We start from the raw sequence: 19,015 nt of genomic DNA on the forward strand, positions 1-19,015 counted from the left end.
GTTTGTCCAACAGCCTGCTGGGCGCTAATTGTGATACTGCCTTCTGCCTGGATTGGCTCTAATTCTTTACTGCTGAATAGCCCATAACTTTCAAACAATTTCCTAATAAGGGCCACATCTTGGAAGAAAGAAGAATTTGTGGGCCTTTTCTCATTTTCTACTGCCTAGGCACTTTCTCTTCTGCTAACAAATCTAAGGTCATTACAGCAATTGTTCATTAAAAAAGTCACAATACTTTAAACAGTTTATAAAGTCTTTTAGCGGTCTATATTGCAGCAAGTGTTGTTTCCCACCAAGTTTTACCCATTGTTATTGTGTTTTAATTTCTTTTCTTTCACAATCCCAGTCCTCTCAGTTTCCAGACATGCTTTTTCCTGCCAGTCTACATTTGGGTTTCCTGATTCCCTGAGACGTCCCCTCTTTTTTTTTTTTTTCCGTCCAGCTGCAAGGTTGCGCCTTCTTCCCTCTTCCCCGTTAGGTGATCAGTCCATTTGTCAGCCCTGATATTTCCTGTCATCATTTTCTTCCTGTACAGAAAAGCAGCAACTGTTGGGATGACATGAGCTCCTGCTCCTTCCTTTTTTGTCACCTAGCCTCTTTGCAAGGAAGCCTCTGAAGACAGAATTGAAAACCATAGGACATCACAGACTGTCTGAAAACCTCGGTTCCTATCTCCCTGGCTGACCAAAAGCAGTCACAATTCTCAGCAAAGGACCCTTTATTTGTTAATATTTTAAAATTTAGTTTTTGTAAGGCTTGTAACATTGGTCATATGTTTTGTTATTTCTCAGGGTGAAAGATGATAAATGATTTCTAATGCAATTGTCTCTTAAGTTATACTTCTCTTATGACTTAAAATAGTTTGATTTTTTTTTTTTTTTTTGTACAGGCACCCTCTCTTTGGTCGAAATGTCCCACTTTCCAGTGGATCTGGATTTATTATGTCTGATTCTGGTTTAATTGTGACCAATGCCCATGTGGTGTCAAGCACCAATGCTATTTCAGGGAGGCAACAGTTGAAAGTGCAGCTACAGAATGGAGATACCTATGAAGCAACCATCAAAGACATTGACAAGAAATCTGACATTGCAACAATAAAGATTCATCCCAAGGTGAGCGGCGTAAACAGATGAATTAGTTAATTTGGAACCCTATTTCAGTGTCATTTAGTCTACAGCGACTGGTTGGAATAGTTGTTTAGGGATTCCTTGGAAACATATCTGGGGAAAAAAAGGTGCTGAAATACAGGCCTGGAAATTTTTATTGTCTTGGAATTACATTACTTTGTCTTATGTACTAGGAACTGCTAAAAAGGAAGGGAAAAAAATGTGGCTCAGTGAATATGTAGCCGGATTCTGCTATATTTACCTGAAAATTTCCTAATCCTTGTACCTTTGTACCTGGACTGCCTTGTGGTACATAGTGTAGGGAGAGTGGCACACTGGTCAACAGCAGGTTTGTATTCTGCCTCTGGGAGGACGAGGGAAAAATCTGCTGGAAAGTGGGGAAATCTATTCCAGAATCTTGCTGGCTTTTTTTTTTTGGATATAATTGCAAGATCCTACTGCTAGCACTTTGTTTCTGAAGACAGTTTAAAGCAGAAACACCCTGCAGTGTACTAACTTTTAACTGGTGTAATTTTTGGGTATATGATAGTGAGTGGCTCTTTCATTAATGTAATGGAAAGCGTGTGTTCCTAACTGCTTGCTAGTTCTTGATCTTTCCAGTCAGGTTCCTTTTGGATATAAACTACTGCTTAAACTAGTGCGTGTTTCTTTCTCTCTGTGTTTGTTTATTTAAGAAAAAACTGCCAGTGTTGTTACTGGGACACTCAGCTGATCTGAGGCCCGGAGAATTTGTGGTGGCGATTGGAAGTCCGTTTGCCCTCCAGAACACTGTGACAACAGGTATTGTCAGCACTGCTCAGCGGGACGGCAAAGAACTCGGCCTGCGGGACTCGGACATGGATTACATTCAGACAGATGCTATTATCAATGTAAGTACTGGGGGTGTGGGGAGCTGGACTTCACAGCCCCCACCTATTCAGCAGGGAAGCGTGTGCTCCGGAAGATGAATTCACTAAATAAAAGTAGCTTTGATTAGAGTAAATGATCAGTTCTTCTTTTTTGTAAAAGACTGTGCACTGCCTGTAGGTTTCATTTAGGCATTAGTATTGTGAAAGGTACAATAAATAAAACTTCCCTCTTCGACATTGTCTATGGAGATGTTCCATATGACAGACCCTTCTCATTCTGTAGATCTCATGCAGTAACACATGGTTGTGTAGGCCAGCAGTAAATCAACACAATTCTCTCTCTGCTTGTTCAGCTGATCTAGCCAAGGAAGCTGTAGAATACAGCCAAAGTTTCTTTCATCTCCATGCATTAGAACCAGATGGAATAGTCACGTTGATAGTATCTGCTTCAATTTAATGACAGGGCACCAAAATAAGAACTTAAGAGAGGGCTGTTTTCTTTGTTGTTTTTCTTGTTTTCCTTTTGTACATTTGTAAAATAACATAAAGTTTGAGATACATTTTGAACTTAAAGGTGGTAGTACTGCATGTTATATAGAAATAGGTGAAAATAAAGTCCCTTCAGAGCAGCTTGGAGGGATCCAAAGATCTCAAGTCCTTGGGTGCATATAGAACTCGCACTGATTCTAAAAAGAACACTGCATGCATATCTGAGATAGAAAATGGCCTGAAATTTTATGGCTTAAATCTATTATACATTGAAAGGAAAATATTTTCTGGATTTATTTGCTGGACCTTAACGTCAGGTTTGACATAAGTCATAATGCTTAGCATTTAACACACCAAAAGGATTTCACTAATGTTTATCATCACAGACTTGCTGAGAGAAACTGTATGGGGGAAAAAGAGGATAATTACTTTTTGTGCTAAGATATGACATAAAAATGAGCTTATTCAAAAAGGTTCTATATAATCCAGGAGCTGAACCTCTTAAGACATTTAATTGGAATTACTTTTTTTGGTTCTATAAGGAGAATAGGAAAAAATATGCAAAATGGGTTACTGGGGAGCAGACAATGAATTGGTGGCAGAGTCAGAATTAGAACATGGAATTCTTGACTTCACGCCTATACACATTCCTCAAAATCAAACTGCTTCCTTATATATACTTAGGCATTCACTGCCCTCAAAAGCAAATGAGCCAGTTTAGACAAGGGTAGCAAATTGTGTCAGATAATGCTAGACCAATGGGAAAAGTGATAGCAGAGGAGGTAAGGAAAATGACAATGTATTTGGACTGCTTTGCCATCTGAGACCACAAAATATGAAGATAGTCCCTGGCATAGGGATGTTTGTGCTTAACTAATGCACTAGTTTTCTCCTGAGAATGGGAGGAGTTTGAGAGCTGGTCTATTCAGAGCATTCCTGTGGCTCAGCCAAGACTTCCCTGCAGGAATGTGCATACAGCTGCCTTCTGAGAAATGTTAGGGCAGCAGGAACATGGGGCAGGAGAAAACAAGGCCATGCGTTTTTAAATGGAACTACACTGCATGTCCTGAACTTCTTTCTCTATTTCATCCTTCGAGGAGAGGACAAGTGAATGAAAGATGATATGCTGAAGAACACTGAAAAGTCATTATCTTGGTTCCTTTGTGTCAATCAGACATAAAAATCAAGTGTGTAGCCTCTGGTCACTGAAATGATACAGTGTAAGAAACTGATCTCTTTGTACAAACTCGAAGCTGTTTTTAAAACTTTGATTTAGTCTGTTTTATTCTTCTGAGAATCAATAAGGTTTGCCCAGTGATATCACAGCATAAACAGTTTATATGGCTCATGTGGTCTTGCATCACTTAGCTTTTGTTTCTTTTGAGTGGTAAATTGCTGTTCTTGGCTGCTCAGTAGACCTACTTGAAAACTCTGGCCTTAATCAGAAACAAACTTGCCAACATGAAGATGGACAAGAAACTTCTCCAACTCTCATTTCCTGTAGTCCTGTTGGAGGTTTCCGTTGAAGACCATTAGGTATTAGGCAATTTCAGACTGCTCAGAGATGCTGTATGGTCTCCCTGGAGAGGGGTGCAGGTCTGTGGTTACTAAATCAATCCTTATGGAGTAGCTACCTCATCGTAACACGCTGTGATTAAACATGGAAAGTACTGTGTTCTTCTCCAGTGGAGAATGGGAGACTGACAGCGTTAGAAACCAAAGCAATGAATAACACCTAAAAACTGTATGTGCACCTCACTGAAATATAGCTTTAAATACAAATTAATTAGTTTAAAAACCTTGTCCAGACAGTCTTTAGAAGAATTTAAATACTTCTTTTAACTGTGTAATGATCATAGAATCATAGAATGTTTGAGTTGGAGGTGACCTCCAAAGGTCATCTAGTCCAACCCCCCTGCTATAAGCAGAGACTTCTCCAAATAGTTCAGGCTACTCAGAGCCTCATCAAGCTTGACCTTGAATATCTCCAGGCATGGGGCCTCCTCCACCTCTCTGGGCAGCCTGTTCCAGTGGCCTATCACCCTCATGTTGAAGAACTTTTTCCTGACATCTAACCTAAATCTCCCCTTTTCTAGCTTAAAGCCATTACCCCTCGTCCTGTCACTACAAACCCTTGTGAATAGACCCTCCCCTGCTTTTTTGTAGGCCCCTTTCAGGTACTGGAAAGTCATTGTAAGGTCCCCCTGGAGCCTCCTCTTCAGGCTGAACAACCCCAACTCCCTCAGCCTGTCCTCATAGGAGAGGTGCTCCAGCCCTCTGATCATTTTTGTGGCTCTCCTCTGAACATGTTCCAACAGCTCCACATCCTTCTTGTGCTGGGGGCTCCAGAGCTGGACACAGGACTCCAGGTGATGTCTTACCAGGGCAGAGTACAGCGGCAGGACGACCTCTCTCCATCTGCTGGCCAGACTTCTTTTGATGCAGCCCAGGATGTGATTGGCCTTCTGGGCTGCCGCTGCGCATTGGTGGCTCATGTCCAGCTTCTCATTGACTAGTACCCCCAAGTCTTTCTCCAGAGGACTGCTTTCTTTCCTCTCCCAGCCTTTATTGGTAATGTTGGTTGCCCTGTCCCAGGTGGAGGAACCTGCACTTGGTCTTGTTGAACCTCATGAGGTTCACCTGAGCCCACCTCTCCAGCCTGTCCAGGTCCCTCTGGATGGCCTCTCATCCCTCTGGCATGTCAGCTGCACCACACAGCTTAATATCACCAGCAAACATGCTGAGGGTGACTCGATGCCACTGTCTGTGTCATTGGTGAAGATATCAAACAACACCGGTCCCAATACGGACCCGTGAGGGGACACCACTTGTCACTTTTGCCCAGCTAGAGGTCAAGCCGTTGACCACCAGTCTCTGGGTGCGGCCGTCCAGCCAGTTTCTTATCCACTGCACAGTCCACCCCTCGCACCTCTCTGTCTCCAACTTTGACCAACTTGGAAAGGAGGATATTAAGGGGGACAGTGTCAAAGGCCTTAGCAAAGTCAAGCTAGATGACATCCACAGCTCTGCCCTTGTCCACCAGTGCAGTTGCTTCATCATAGAAAGCCACCAGATTGGTCAGGCAGGACTTGCCCCTGGTAAAGCCGTGCTTACTCTCCTGAATTACCTTCCTGTCCTCCATGTGCCTCAGCATTTCTTCTAGGAGGATCTGTTCCATGATCTCCCCAGGCACAGAGGTGAGGGTGACAGGGTGGTAGTTCCAAGGGTATTCCTTTCTACCTTTTTTAAAACTAGGGGTGATATTTCCTTTCTTCCAGTCACTAGAGACCTCGCCTGACTGACGTGACTTTTCAGATATTATGGAGAGTGGGTTGGAGACTGCATCAGCCAATTTCTTTAGCACTCTGGGGTGCATCTCATTGGGTCCCACGGACTTGTGTGTGTTAAGGTTCCTCAAGTATTCATGAACCTTGTCCTCGTGGACTGTGGGAGGGACTTTTTCTCACTGGTCCCTGTCTCATGGGCCATCCACTTGAGAGCTGTGAGGAGAGGAGTTGCCACTGACGACTGAGAGAAAACCCTTGTTCAGGACCTCAGCCTTCTCCTCATCCGTTGTTACTACCTCCCCATTGCTGTTCTTCAGGGAGGGGATGCCTTCTTTAACCTTCCTCTTCTGGTTAATGTACCTGTGGAAGCCCTTCCTGTTTTCCTTTGCATCTCTCGCCAAGTTCAGCTCCAGCTGTGCCTTGGCCTTCCTCCCCTCGTCCCTGCACAGCCGGGCGGTGTCCCTGTATTCTCCCCAGGATGCCTGTCCCTGCTTCCACTGCTTGTGCAGTCTTGTCTTTTAGTCTGACCAGCAGGTCTCAACTAAGCCATGCCAGTCTCCTTCCTTCCCTACCCTGTTTCCTGCAGCTGGGAATCAAGAGTTCTTGCACTCTATGATAAGCATCTTTAAAGATCTGCCAGCTCTGTTCTGCTCCCTTGTCTCTAAGGACTATTTCCCTGGGAGTCTTACTAACTGCTTGAAGAGCTGGAGGTTTGCTTTCTTAAAATTTAGGGTTCTGACTTTGCTTTTCATCTCCCTCACGCCCCTTCAGACAATCAACTGCGCTAATGTGTGATCACTGCAGCCCAGGCTGCCTCCTATCTTGATGTTCCTGATGAGTTCACTAGCATTTGTGACCATCAGGTCTAGTGTTCCATCCCTTCGAGTAGGGACATCTATTTCCTCCCTTAGGAAGTTGTCATCAAGGCACTCCAGGAGTCTCCTGGATTGCCTACAGCTCACCGGGCAGCTTTTCCAGCATATATCAGGCTGGTTGAAATCCCCCAGCAGGACGAGAGCCTGTGAGTGTGATGTCTTTTGTAGCTGGAGTAAGAAGACCTCATCAATAAGTTCCCCTTCATCAGCCGGCCTGTAGTAGACCCCAACCACAAGGTTCCCTTTGTTATCTTGATTCCTGATTTTTACCCATAAGCTCTTGACCTTCTTGTGGCCATTTTTAAGGGACAGCTCTTCATAATCCATCAATTTCTTAACATAAAGGTTCTTCTTAAACTTAGAGTCTAACTATCTGGAGTACTAAATTACTGATCCTAAGGTTTGATTCTGAAAAGAAATAAAACCTAATTGTGAGAGTTGTGAACATGTAGGGTAAAAGACCTACCTGTAATATTCTATGATCAATTTTGTGTCTGCAGTGCTGCTTAAGACGTTACCAACTCTTATTTAATTACAAACAAAATACTGTTTCAATTGAAAATTGCATTTCCTACAGTTAAGCACCAATTTATTCTTCCCTTATGTCATTTTTACAGTACGGCAACTCTGGAGGACCTCTAGTTAATCTGGTAAGTTCAAATGACTTGGCTTTTGTTTTGTTTTGTTTCAAGAGCTAGTTTGAAATAAGAAGAACATTTTTTTGAGAAGATTCATAGGTCACACCAGCTTCCAGTCATTCACCCTTAAACTAATACAAACTATACAAATCACATCTTAGTTCATACACCATTGAAAAACATTTCCTCATAGAGCAGAGTAGATTTTACACAGCAGTGAGGAAAATGGTATCTGGCAGGAGCAGTTATGCTTGTTCACACTATGAAACCTGAGGTGCATGGCTGAGATGGGACCTGGTCAATCAGCAAAACTGATTTTTAAAATAGATTACTGCACTGATTCTGCAGGTTGGTGAATTGTGGCTGTAGAGGCAGTAGTGACTCCCACTGCCTGCTCAGCAGAAGGGATCTCATGCTGAGTGGTGAGATGGACCTTGGATGAACAAACTGTACTGTAATCTCTGTGGCCATCACAGCTAAATGTGGAAGGGATTGTGAATCAGAGCCCAGATCCTCCCTTACAAGTAATGTTTACTTCTTAGTGATTACAACATTCTTAAAATTTCTTACACCAGCTTTTAACATGAAATGCTAGGCAATGAGCTGAACTTGGTTACTGAGGAGCTAATTAACTGGCTGCTGTCTCTCAACAGGATGGTGAGGTGATTGGCATTAACACCTTGAAGGTGACAGCTGGAATTTCTTTTGCTATTCCTTCTGACCGCATCACTCAGTTTCTCACAGAGTCGCACGACAAGCATAGTAAAGGTAATGTCTGCAAGAAACAGTGGCATCTTCCAGTTGTCATCCTGATCTGGTGGTGAACTACCAAAAGACACAGGTCTGGGATCCTGTTACTGAAAGGAGCAGCACCGTTTTACAGTACAGAACACCACAGACGTGGAAATAGAAAACAACTTCAGATAAGTGGGAGGGATGTTTTATTACTCAAACCCTTGAAGAGTAGACAGTATCAGTGTAAATCTGGGAAAAAGAGCCTCTGAGGATAGTGAGGACACAGATGAGTCATTACAGTCTCAAATAATCTTGAGAACAGATGGTGACTTGTTCAAGGAGTCTTAACCTCTTTTTTACACATATTGTCTGAGCAAAAAGGAGATTAAGGTGTACTGTGGAACATGAAGTAAAAACTTTCTAAAACTCTTGTCCACAGACGGAGTGTAGCGTGTGTGTGCGCTATCAGCAGGTGCTCTTTGTCTTGCCATGGTCATCTGTGTCAGTGTTGCATAATTGGATATTGTGGTAGCCTTGGAGACCCCAGTGGAAGAAGAGCTGAGTGCTAATGCCTGAATACATGGGGAGGGGGGGCAGAGGCAGAAAAAAAGAAAGGCCTCTGCACCAAAGAGAATATAAATCTAAATATTCCATAATAACTGCATATATAGTAATAACTGCAGTACTCTGGACATTTTTATGTGCCTGCCTCCTATCTGTCACACTGTGTGAGGTGTCATACTACGTGCTGCACAGCCAAAGCTGATCTAGTAATGCTTCATCCATGCCAAACCTTCCCTTCTCTTTTGCTTGCCAATTTATCCGTCCACACCCTAATCATCTTGTGTCATGACTGTTGGCTGCTGCTTCTGTTGAATCTTTTTGATATTAATCTTGTCTTTTCCTGAGTTCATCCTGTTGCTGATGCTAGGGTTGTTTCCCTGCACCATTGTCCTTTCAGTGTTCTCTATTCAGAAACTTCCCTTAATCCAAGGTTTTGAAGTTACACAACTGCTTGAGACCATCACAGTTCTGGTGGGTCCCTTCATCTGTGTTTTGCTGAATCCCCCAAATGATATTGTTTACACTTGTTGATTTGGGGATGGAGCTGTTAAAAAGCAGTGTTAACGATGTGCTGGAAAGTACATTTTGAAGCAGCTGACAATTTTTTTTCAGCCAACAAGTCAAAAAACCTATTTATTCACACAGGTTTTTGTTGTTTGGATTCTGAGAGAGGAGGCCTGTATCATTGGTGATGTTACCCTTCAGAACCAAACTGCTCATCTCAAAACAGGGAGGAGCAACTGCTCACCCTGCAAGCATAGCTCCAGAGGAATAGTTGCAAGCCTTGTGCAGAAAGGCCACCATCTGTCAGTGGGTGTTTGGTAACTGAGCTAGTTCTTGGTAACTCAGTGAAGGCGAGAGATGGCACCAATGAAATTGGCTACCTTGCTTCTTGAGGCACCTTTGTCTCCAGAGAATGATGAACCTGCTGATCCCAGCTAGAGAGCCTAGAGATAACTTTGCCTGTGAAATCTTAAGAAAAAACATAGTGAAAGGTTCAAGTTTATCCTGTGATTGTAACATACTGATTTTTCATCATTCACATTATCCCCTAACCAACAGGAAAGGATTCACACTCACTTAGCATCAGTGTGACTGTCACAGAATCACAGAATGGTAGGGGCTGGAAAGCACCTCTGGAGATCATCTAGTCCAACCCCTCCACTAAAGCAGGTTCACCTAGATCAGGTCACACAGGAACACATCCAGGTGGATTTTTAAAATCTTCAGAGAAGGAGACACCACAACCTCTCTGGGTAGCCTGTTCAAGTGCATTGTCACCCGCAGAGTGAGGAAGTTACATTCAGATTCTGTTCCTCATGTTCAGATGGAATTTCCTGTGTTCCACTTTGTGCCTATTTTTTGCCCCTTGTCCTAACACTGGGCATCACTGAAAAGAGTCAGGCCCCATCCTCTTGACCCCCACCCTTTAGATCCTTACAAGCATTGATGAGATCCCCTCTCAATCTTCTCTTCTTCAGGCTAAACAGCCCCATGTCTCTCAGCCTTTCCTTGTCACAGAGACGTTCCATTCCCCTTGTCATCTTTGTATCCTCTGTTGGACCCTCTCCAGTAGTTCCCTGTCTCCCTTGAACTGGGGAGCACAGAACTGGACACAGTACTGCTGACGTGGCCTTACTAGGACAGAGTAGAGGAGGAGGAGAACTTCTCCTGCACTCCTGGGTACCATTTGCCTTCTTGGCCACAAAAGCACACAGCTTGCTCGTGGTTATCTTGTCCACCAGCACTCCCAGGTCCTTCTCCATGGAGCTGCTTTCCAGTAGGTCGACCCTTAACTTACACCTGTGCATGGCATTACTCCTCCCCAGGTGCAGGACTCTACAGTTGCCCTTGTTGAACTTCATGAGGTTCCCTTCTGCCTATCTCTCCAGCCTGTCCAGGTCTGAATGCAGCTGACTGGCAGCACAGCCTTCTGCTGTGTCAGCCACCCCTCCAAGGTTTGTGTCATCAGCAAATCTGCTGAGGGTCCACTCCATCCCTGCGTCCAGGTCATCAATGAATATATTGAACAAGACTGGACAAAGTACAGAACCCAGGGGAACACAGGTGTGTCACTGCTGTCCCTGAGCTCAGACAATTTTTATATTCTTTTGATTTTTAACGTGTGGGTTGGTTTTTTTTTGTTTTTTTTTTTTTATTTTGCTTGTTTGAAGTACCTCTTGCACTTTTGCTGCAGGCAAAACAGTCATTTAAAGCCCGTGACGCATAGAGAAGGAGAATTTCTAGGAAATATTTTCACCATATTTGAGACTTAATTTGCATTTTTTTGGCCTTTAGTAATAGTTTTCAGGTTTGTTGTGTAGGCATTATTTCTTGACATAAGTAATTTTTGTAAGCAGAGTTTTTTGGATGTTTTTATCGTGTTTTCTTTTGCTCCAGTTACGCTTCAGTAGTTTCAGTAGGTTCCACCCTTATTTCTGAGACCTAACTGTATCATAAGTTTAAGAGTATTACAATATTGCTCTAAATATCATAGTGACTGAAGATGATAAAATTCCCTTAGGAAACCACTCTATCTGGCATATAGGAGATACTTAGAATATTATTTCATAAGCTTGACTTTAGTGTTTTAAATCTCAGTTGATGAGGTAGCTGCCAGTTTTATATAGAAGGCATACATTTTGAAGTCCTGTCCACTGTTTATAACTGAAAATACACAGGAGCAGAGAGGGGGAAGAAGTGGGAGAGGATGGCATTTGAATGAAGTATTAGCACTGATTATTATTATTATTATTTAAACAGCACCAATAATTTTTAAGCATTCTATATTGCCTAGTGCATGGGTGACACATAATAATACCTAATGTATTTTTGATCAGAGATCTACTACACTGTGCATAGAGATATTTATCTGTTAAATGGTCTGAAAGCTTTTGCTAATGTTGGATTTATCAGCAGTAATGTTAACATCCTTTTTTTAGTTAGGAGTTCTTAAACTGGTGCATGAATTTAAGCATCTCCATTTATATCTCAGTTTTAACCATCTGTGTTCTGTCTTTACTTCTGAAAGGCATCTATATACTTAAGCACTGACTAATTTTTTTACTTCAGTGCCTTTTGTTAGTATCCTATGGGAATTTCTCAGTTTTGGTCTTGGCTCTGCCATCTATTCCTAATTTAGACTTGAGCAGAATAGTAAAACTAGAAAGTGTTCAAACATGGATCCTCTACAATAGAAGACAGTAAGTTAGCAATCTGATAAAATATTAAAGAGAAAATGAAGCCTAAGAGGTCAGCCTGGCCTCTCCCTTACTGTTAGCCTTGTTTAAAATTTTAGGCTTTGAATAAACTTTGTTTCAGTTGGGCAAAGACAAATGAGAAAGTTTTGCATTGGCCACACACGATTAATTTATCTGAATCCTTATTTAAATCCACAGAACACTATTAGTTTTGTTGAAACAATATGCTTACCTATGTGTTTGTATGTTTATTATTGATAATTATTACCAATAGTTGTGAGGGCTGCTTAGGAGGCTTTCTGAGTTTAGGTTCAGGCTAGAGATTAAATTCAGCTCTACAGTGTATATGGAAGGTACAGTGCATGTAATTTGGCATTATAGATGCAAGATGTTTTCATGTTTTCTGTTTATAGGTCATAAACACTTCTGCCTTCAGCCAGTGTTTATCTGTCTGGTTTGTATCTCTACTGTTACAAGCACAAATGAAAAAAGAAAACTTTATCAGCAGAGCAAATGCTTTCCTTACTATGGAACAGAAATCTCTGTAAAGAGTGAGCTGCTTCTAGATACTTGGGGTCAGCTGCTTGGGACTTTCTATTAACACAAAACAGATTGAAGTTTAGTGTTTTGAAGCTGGTTTGCCTGACTTTGTACCACTAGAATCAATGTTCAGTCTGGCCTGGTTTTTACAAAAAGGAAATGGGATTTGAGTATCTCTCTCTGCTGTGCTCTGCTCCAGCTTTAAGCTGCAGTGGTTTGATTGTTCCAACATAGTAACCTTCTTTTAACTACTGCTGGGACTTCACTCTGGTGACAGGCTTCTTAGATTTGCAACCTCACTTTATTCCAGTTCTCCTAATTATTTTTTCTTCTGCTGCATGGTTACACAAATTGCCAGAATGACAGGTTTTGAAGTTTTTTATTCACAGAGCAGATGTAATATGACAGTGGTAATTCCAGGTGCCACATACTGTTCTACTGATGTGACTTAACCCTGACATCAAAGTGCCTGTCCTTTGGGGATGATAAAACACTACAACTGGTTGTCTGTGCCTGTTCAGTCTCTGCTGATACTTCTAATACACAGGACAGTTATATTCCCTCTAGTCATTGTTGATGAAAACTTTGGGGTTTTGTGCAAGATTTTTGACTTGTGCTAAATTGAATGGAGTGGGCTTCTGCAAAACAAGAGGCCCGAAGTTTATTTCACCTGTATTCTGACATGAGATGGATGGAGGGTGGAAAGAGGAGTCTAGACTCTGCTGCTAAAATAATCCATAGCTCATAGCTGTTAGTTTTACTTTATACAATAGTCTGCTACTGTTGTAGTTTTTATATCATTTTTATATTTGCAGCATCACAAACATATTGTGCAGACAGGGCAGAAGGCCACTTTGAGCTTTAATGCATGAACAGGAGTGAAATAATAGCCTAACTTGCCCCAAGATTAGGGTAGAATGAGTGTTTTAGTTTTGAATAAGTATGTGGTTACCAGACTTTATTTTTTCTCCAAAGCCTTATTTTTGCATGTATCATGAATGGCTGTGGGGAAATAATTCCCTTTTAGATCAGCAGCATTTCTGCTGTGGTTTTTCATTCTTGCCCTATCTCCTCCTTGCTGTTTTCTTTCTTCCAGATCAGTTTCTTTTGTCCCTTCTTTCATTTTCAATTTTTCTTTCATATAAATATTCCTAACCCAGCCCCCTGAGTATGTTTTGTGCTTCTGTGTAATTCTGCATCACACAGTTGATGACCAGCAGCAAACTGCATAATGCAAACAGTAAACTGTTGCCAGTCTGCAATCTGTGTGTCTCATGAAGACACCTCCATCATTTATCTGTCCACATTGCAGGGACAGGGAGATGAGTTTCAGGTGGGAGAATTACCACGTATGGATATCTTTAAAAAGTGAAAGTTTACATTTATGCTATGTGGATGAGAGAAGCACCATGAGCACACTAATTCATGGCCATGCCTGAAGCTTTTGGGGCTTCAGTTTTGAGTAACTGGACTTCTTCATGACACTCTTACTATAGCTGATGCTGATCTTGTTACTTTTACTCTAAAACAGAGGCAAGCCAGAACATGTCAGGGAAATGCAGGGGTGACACAGATGTAAGACTGTTCAGAGTGTAGTAAATCAAACGTTTAGTAATCAACATTTTCACTTACACTAATGGAAATATTGGACATGCATAAGATTCAGGACTAATTCCTTTAGCTGGGACTATTTTTCTTGGAAAGAATAACAGTTAGAGGAGACTGTGTACATCTCCTTTTCAAACTCTTGCATGAGAACACGGGAAGCTCAAAGACATAGTGAAGTAGATATGCTGGAATACCGGATATAACTAACTACTGAAACACTTCAAGGAAATCATCAAACTGCCTTTTCTTCATAAGACAGCTGTGCAATATCATGACTACTAAAAGCCAGATACAGAAATGTGGTGCTGTTCCTAAAGGAGTGAATTTTCACCATTTAAAATTCTGTAGAGTCCTGGCTGACTATAGGATCATAGAATTTGGGTTGGAAGTGACCCTTAAAGATCATCTAGTCTGACCCCTCTGCAGTGAGCAGGGGCATCTTTAACTAGATCAGGTTGCTCAGAGCCCTGTCCAGACAGACCTTGAATGTTTCCAGGGACAGGGCATCTACCACCTTCCTGGGCAACATGTTTCTGTGTTTTATCACCCTCATAGTAAAATATTTATTCCTTCTATCTAGTCTAAAACTACCCTCGTTTATGTTAAATATATTACCCCTTGTCCTGTTACAACAGGATCTGCTAAAAAAACCATCTGACCCCATCTTTCTTATAGGCCCCCTTTAAGTACTGAAAGGCCACAATAAGGTCTCCCTGGAGCCTTCTCTTCTCCAGACTGAACAACCCCAACTCTTCCAGCCTTTATTCACAGCAGAGGTTCCAGCCCTCTGATGACTTTTGTGATCATTTTGGCTAAGGTCTATATCTTTTTAAAAAACTCGCTTTTCATTCTTTGAGCTAGAAATTACAAGCCATTTGCATTGGAATCAGAATGACTCTTTTGGTTGTCCTTTCTCTGAAAGGTGGAAGTTTTAATTTCTTTAAATCCCATTTCTACATTTTAACCAAGGCACCGTATGTTTAAATTGTCTTGACCAGTTCCAGATGAAATGGTAGTTGATTACAAAATTTGCGATTTAGTGAGAGGTCATGTGATACTAGATCACAGAAATTTTCCTGAATTTCCTGAAGGAAAACTCTCGTGGAGTGTAAATGAGCTTCTGTCTTAGCCTCACCAGCAGGGAGAGGGATTGTCATTCTGCACACCAGGGCTAACCAAAATGAAAAATCACCTCAGTGTAGATGCATATGAGTTCTGTTTAGTTTTGTTGAAAGTTGATACCTCCTGTTTTAATTGACAGGTATTTTGGGTCATCAGAGTACTTATTTTTGTCAGTGTTTGCCTAAATTTCTTAAATATCCTCTGTGTTATTTTCAGATGGGAAGAAACGTTTCATTGGCATCAGGATGCTGACAATAACACCTGCGTAAGTGCCTTAGCAGGGTGATCTCTACCATCACACATGCAAACTGTCATCAGTGCTGGTTCAGATCTTCATCACTCAGCATTCATTGCAAATCTCCAGAGGACCCACAAGTGTGCATTAGATTCTATGAAGTCTGCAAACATTTTAATGATACTGGTGAAATCTATGCTCTGAGACCTGGAAAATCACTGTCAGTCATTCTCTAAATACTGATAAATAGTGGATGCCCTTTTGATAGCTGAGAGAAATTAGGAAGAGCCTCAACACAGGCTTTAGCTCTTGACAAGATGTCTGGAGTTACACCAGGTTTTAGGTGGCATTTAAACAAGCTCCTGCTTTCAGGTGACCGTGCCACTGACAGATGAGCTGCCTGGGAGTTTGGCAGTAGTTCTGTCAGTGCCAGTGGAGGCCGTGTGATGTGAGATTTGGTCCCTAACCATTAACTGGAAAGAAAGTAGTTGCTAAAGTGAAGAACTAAGGTTTCATGCCTCCATGTTAACAAAGCCAGAATATGGACACCCTGCTCCAGTTCTTTACTGTCTTTTCTCTCTTGCATTGCTTGGTGTCTGCCATTACCCGGATATATTCTGGGATGACAAATGAGGGCTCTTACACTTGGGTTCTTTCCCAGGAGTAGGCACGTTTCCAATGTGGTGGTAGACTACAAAATTAAACAAGACAATTTCCAGCTGGGGTGTACTGAAGCCATCTTTGTTTATTGAGTTACACTCGTGCAATCCTCCCTAAAGGGTCAGAGCCTCAGCTGGAATGGATCACTGCAATGGCATTAACATCACCAGGCCACCACCAGTAGACAGAGACTCAGGATGTTTCTCTGCCTAATTGTGAATGAACATGATGTCAGATTTTACTGCTTTGTGGTGTCTGATGAAGCAGTCTGTCTCCAGGCCTGTTTTCAGGAAAAGACTACTTCTTTGCTGTGTTTGCTATACTCATTTATTTGTTAGCTTCCTCAGTACAAAATCAAATGAAGTGAAGCTGTGTGCAGCCGTTTTGACTTCCTTGCCATCTGAAGGACCCCAGGTTTTCATGGCAGACAGCATAGTAATCCGTCATGAGTTTAAAACCTGTTCTTTCTTGAAATGGGTTTTAACCCACACTGTACACAGACCTGAAATAATGTCATTTCCTCAGAAATGAGTGGATGTTTTTAGAGTCCCTGTTTTGTATCTGTTTCCATTTCTTGAGAAAGGGATGCACAAACTTCCTCAAGAAAACTTAAGGAAGTGGAGGTTTCCATGGAGAACTCTCACAGTTCTGATCTATCTGATGACTGAAGTTATATATAACAATATAATTACATTGTTCTAGATAAAGACAAGTTAAGAATGACTTGCAAAAAGAAAGAAGCTAAAGCATTAGCAAGTTCCTGCCCCATCACCAGCATTAATGCTTTGGGTCAGGAGTGTCTCTCGTGCCTGACAGCACCTAGGACAGAGAGTGCTGCTGTTCCTGTGCTCTTCGACAGTGGCCTCTGTGCTGCTGCTACAAATAGCAACAGTCAGGTTCTTGCAGGGGATGTGTGAGACCATTAAATGTAGCATGCTTTGCACAGGTAAATAGCTTTTACTCTCTTAAAATCTGTGTTATTTGGTTTAATCCAAATTCAAATCCTCTGCATTCTCATCACAAGAACAATGGGCAAACAGTTAACTGTTAAGTCATTCTCAAAAAAAATGAGAATAAATAAGTAATAATTTTTGAATGCTAATACTTTTGTAGGAATCGAGTTCTATATATTTTTGTGCTTCTTTTAGCTTGGTGGAAGAACTGAAACACAGTAATGCTGATTTTCCTGATGTCAGAAGTGGAATTTATGTGCATGAAGTTGTTCCAAACTCACCTTCCCATAGGTATGTGGAGCATATTATTTTATTCACCATAACTAAATCTCCAAATAGATACTAGTATGTAGTATTTATATTCAAGTATTTCCTCATACCAGTATTGATTTGTATTTAAACAATTGAAAATAGTGCATTTAGGTTAAAAAAAAAGGTATTTGTGCTAAGGTTCTACTCACATTTACACAAGTGGAATAGTCCAGTATCAGAAATTTTAAAATGACATTATGAAACACTAACGGTGTGCAAATTTAAAGAACACACCAAATACAAAGGACCAAATTTGATTTGTTTCAAAAGTATGTTGATTAATAAATAGAAACTTAGATTTAGCTTAAAGAGGAGAGAGGATAGCATTCACTTAAGACACTGTCAGAGCTATTATGTGAGACAATACTTCTTCTGAGAGGTAGTGACTATTTTACAGAACAGTTGGAAAGTAAATAGGACACTTCTAAAAATGAAAATATGTAAAAATTAGAAAGCAAAAAAAGAATGCATGCTTACTGCCTTTTTCTTCTTGTCTTTGCAGAGGAGGGATCCAAGATGGAGATATCATTGTTAAAGTCAATGGACGTCCTTTGATGACTTCCAGTGACCTGCAGGAGGCTGTGATGAATGAATCGCCTCTACTACTTGAAGTTCGAAGAGGAAATGATGACTTACTATTTAACATTGAGCCTGAAATTGTCATGTAAATAGAATTGAGGAAGCTCTCACCATAATTAAACTCACTTATTCTGGAACACTAGATACCTCCTTTACAGCTACAGTAATTATACTTCCTGTTGACTAATGACAAGGTGGACTAACTTAATTGCCTGAGCCATTTCTGTACATAGCAGCTAGAATTAATTCAGTTATGCCATTTATAGAACATGTAACTTCCAAAGAAATTTAAGAACTGTGTTCTGGGGAGGGGGAGGAGCAAAACAAATTTTGGATAGCTGATAAAAATGAGGTCCACTTCCAGTTCCTGCAGGTTCAGAGCAAATTCAGTTCTGCAGTTTGAAAGACCAAAATACTGCTGGAAGTGAGGAAGCGTGCCAAAAGGGGAAATTATTCTTAAACTCCAGTCATGGCTGCAGCAGAACCAAGCTATTGCAATGTACAGTTGAGCTTTTCTTTATGTAACTTCTTCCATGTGGAAATAGTCTTGGCAAAGCTTGTATTTGTTCTTAGTGCTTCTATGCTACATGTCAATGCAGGTAGATTAAATCTGTAAATATTGAAAGGAGCAAAAATGGTGTCAGGCTACAGAGTGTTACACCTAGGTCATGCAATTTTGGAATATAGTAAATGATTCTTATAGAATTAATGTCTTATTATATATAAATCACAACGATGTGCTGAACAAAGTTAAGTTTGAGAAAGTGCACAATTTCTAAAGAATTTGATACAAATTAGTTTTGCATATTACTGGTAAGCTTTACTGTAAAATTGTTATACTACTTTTGGCTTGTATTGTGTATGTTTCTACTGTAAGGAGATTAAAGTTTACACAAATAATGAGTTGGTGTAAACCTCTTTTAAAGCAGTTATGTCTTCCCTCCCTTTTCTGTCAGACTGGACAGAATAGACTCCTAGGAGAAAATTTTCTCACAGAAAATTGGCTCCTGTTGTTACAAAAACCCTTCACAGCCCTATGGTATAATTCTTCCGCCCTTATTTAGACTATGTTTAGAAATGCTTTGCACACATGTAATTTATTTACACTGGGGTTTTTTTTTTGTATTTATGAATTGTGTTTTGGTGTAATTTAGAGAGTCTCTAGCTGGGATCCTGTTGTCCTCAGTTCTGCCTGTACGTCACAAGAAGCAGAAAGGAAGCACTATTAACCCTATTGTACAGC

The 19,015-nt window shown here is 41.0% G+C and overlaps 1 protein-coding gene across 1 annotated transcript in view; it reads left to right on the forward strand.

Moving 5' to 3' along the window:
- The window catches only part of HTRA3 (HtrA serine peptidase 3), a 19,632-nt gene extending 950 nt beyond the window's left edge, over window positions 1-18,682 (forward strand). Inside the window, exons 2-8 of the mRNA XM_008946803.1 lie at window positions 890-1,112; window positions 1,802-1,996; window positions 7,244-7,276; window positions 7,918-8,032; window positions 15,250-15,298; window positions 17,077-17,172; window positions 17,696-18,682. Coding sequence (XP_008945051.1) covers window positions 942-1,112; window positions 1,802-1,996; window positions 7,244-7,276; window positions 7,918-8,032; window positions 15,250-15,298; window positions 17,077-17,172; window positions 17,696-17,861 — 825 coding nt within the window. The 5' untranslated portion in view covers window positions 890-941 and the 3' untranslated portion in view covers window positions 17,862-18,682. The remainder of the gene's footprint in view (window positions 1-889; window positions 1,113-1,801; window positions 1,997-7,243; window positions 7,277-7,917; window positions 8,033-15,249; window positions 15,299-17,076; window positions 17,173-17,695) is intronic.
- The last annotated feature ends 333 nt before the right edge of the window (window positions 18,683-19,015 follow it).

Source organism: Merops nubicus, unplaced genomic scaffold (genome assembly GCF_000691845.1).
Source record: "Merops nubicus isolate BGI_N331 unplaced genomic scaffold, ASM69184v1 scaffold5239, whole genome shotgun sequence".
In the NCBI taxonomy this organism is placed as follows: domain Eukaryota; kingdom Metazoa; phylum Chordata; class Aves; order Coraciiformes; family Meropidae; genus Merops; species Merops nubicus.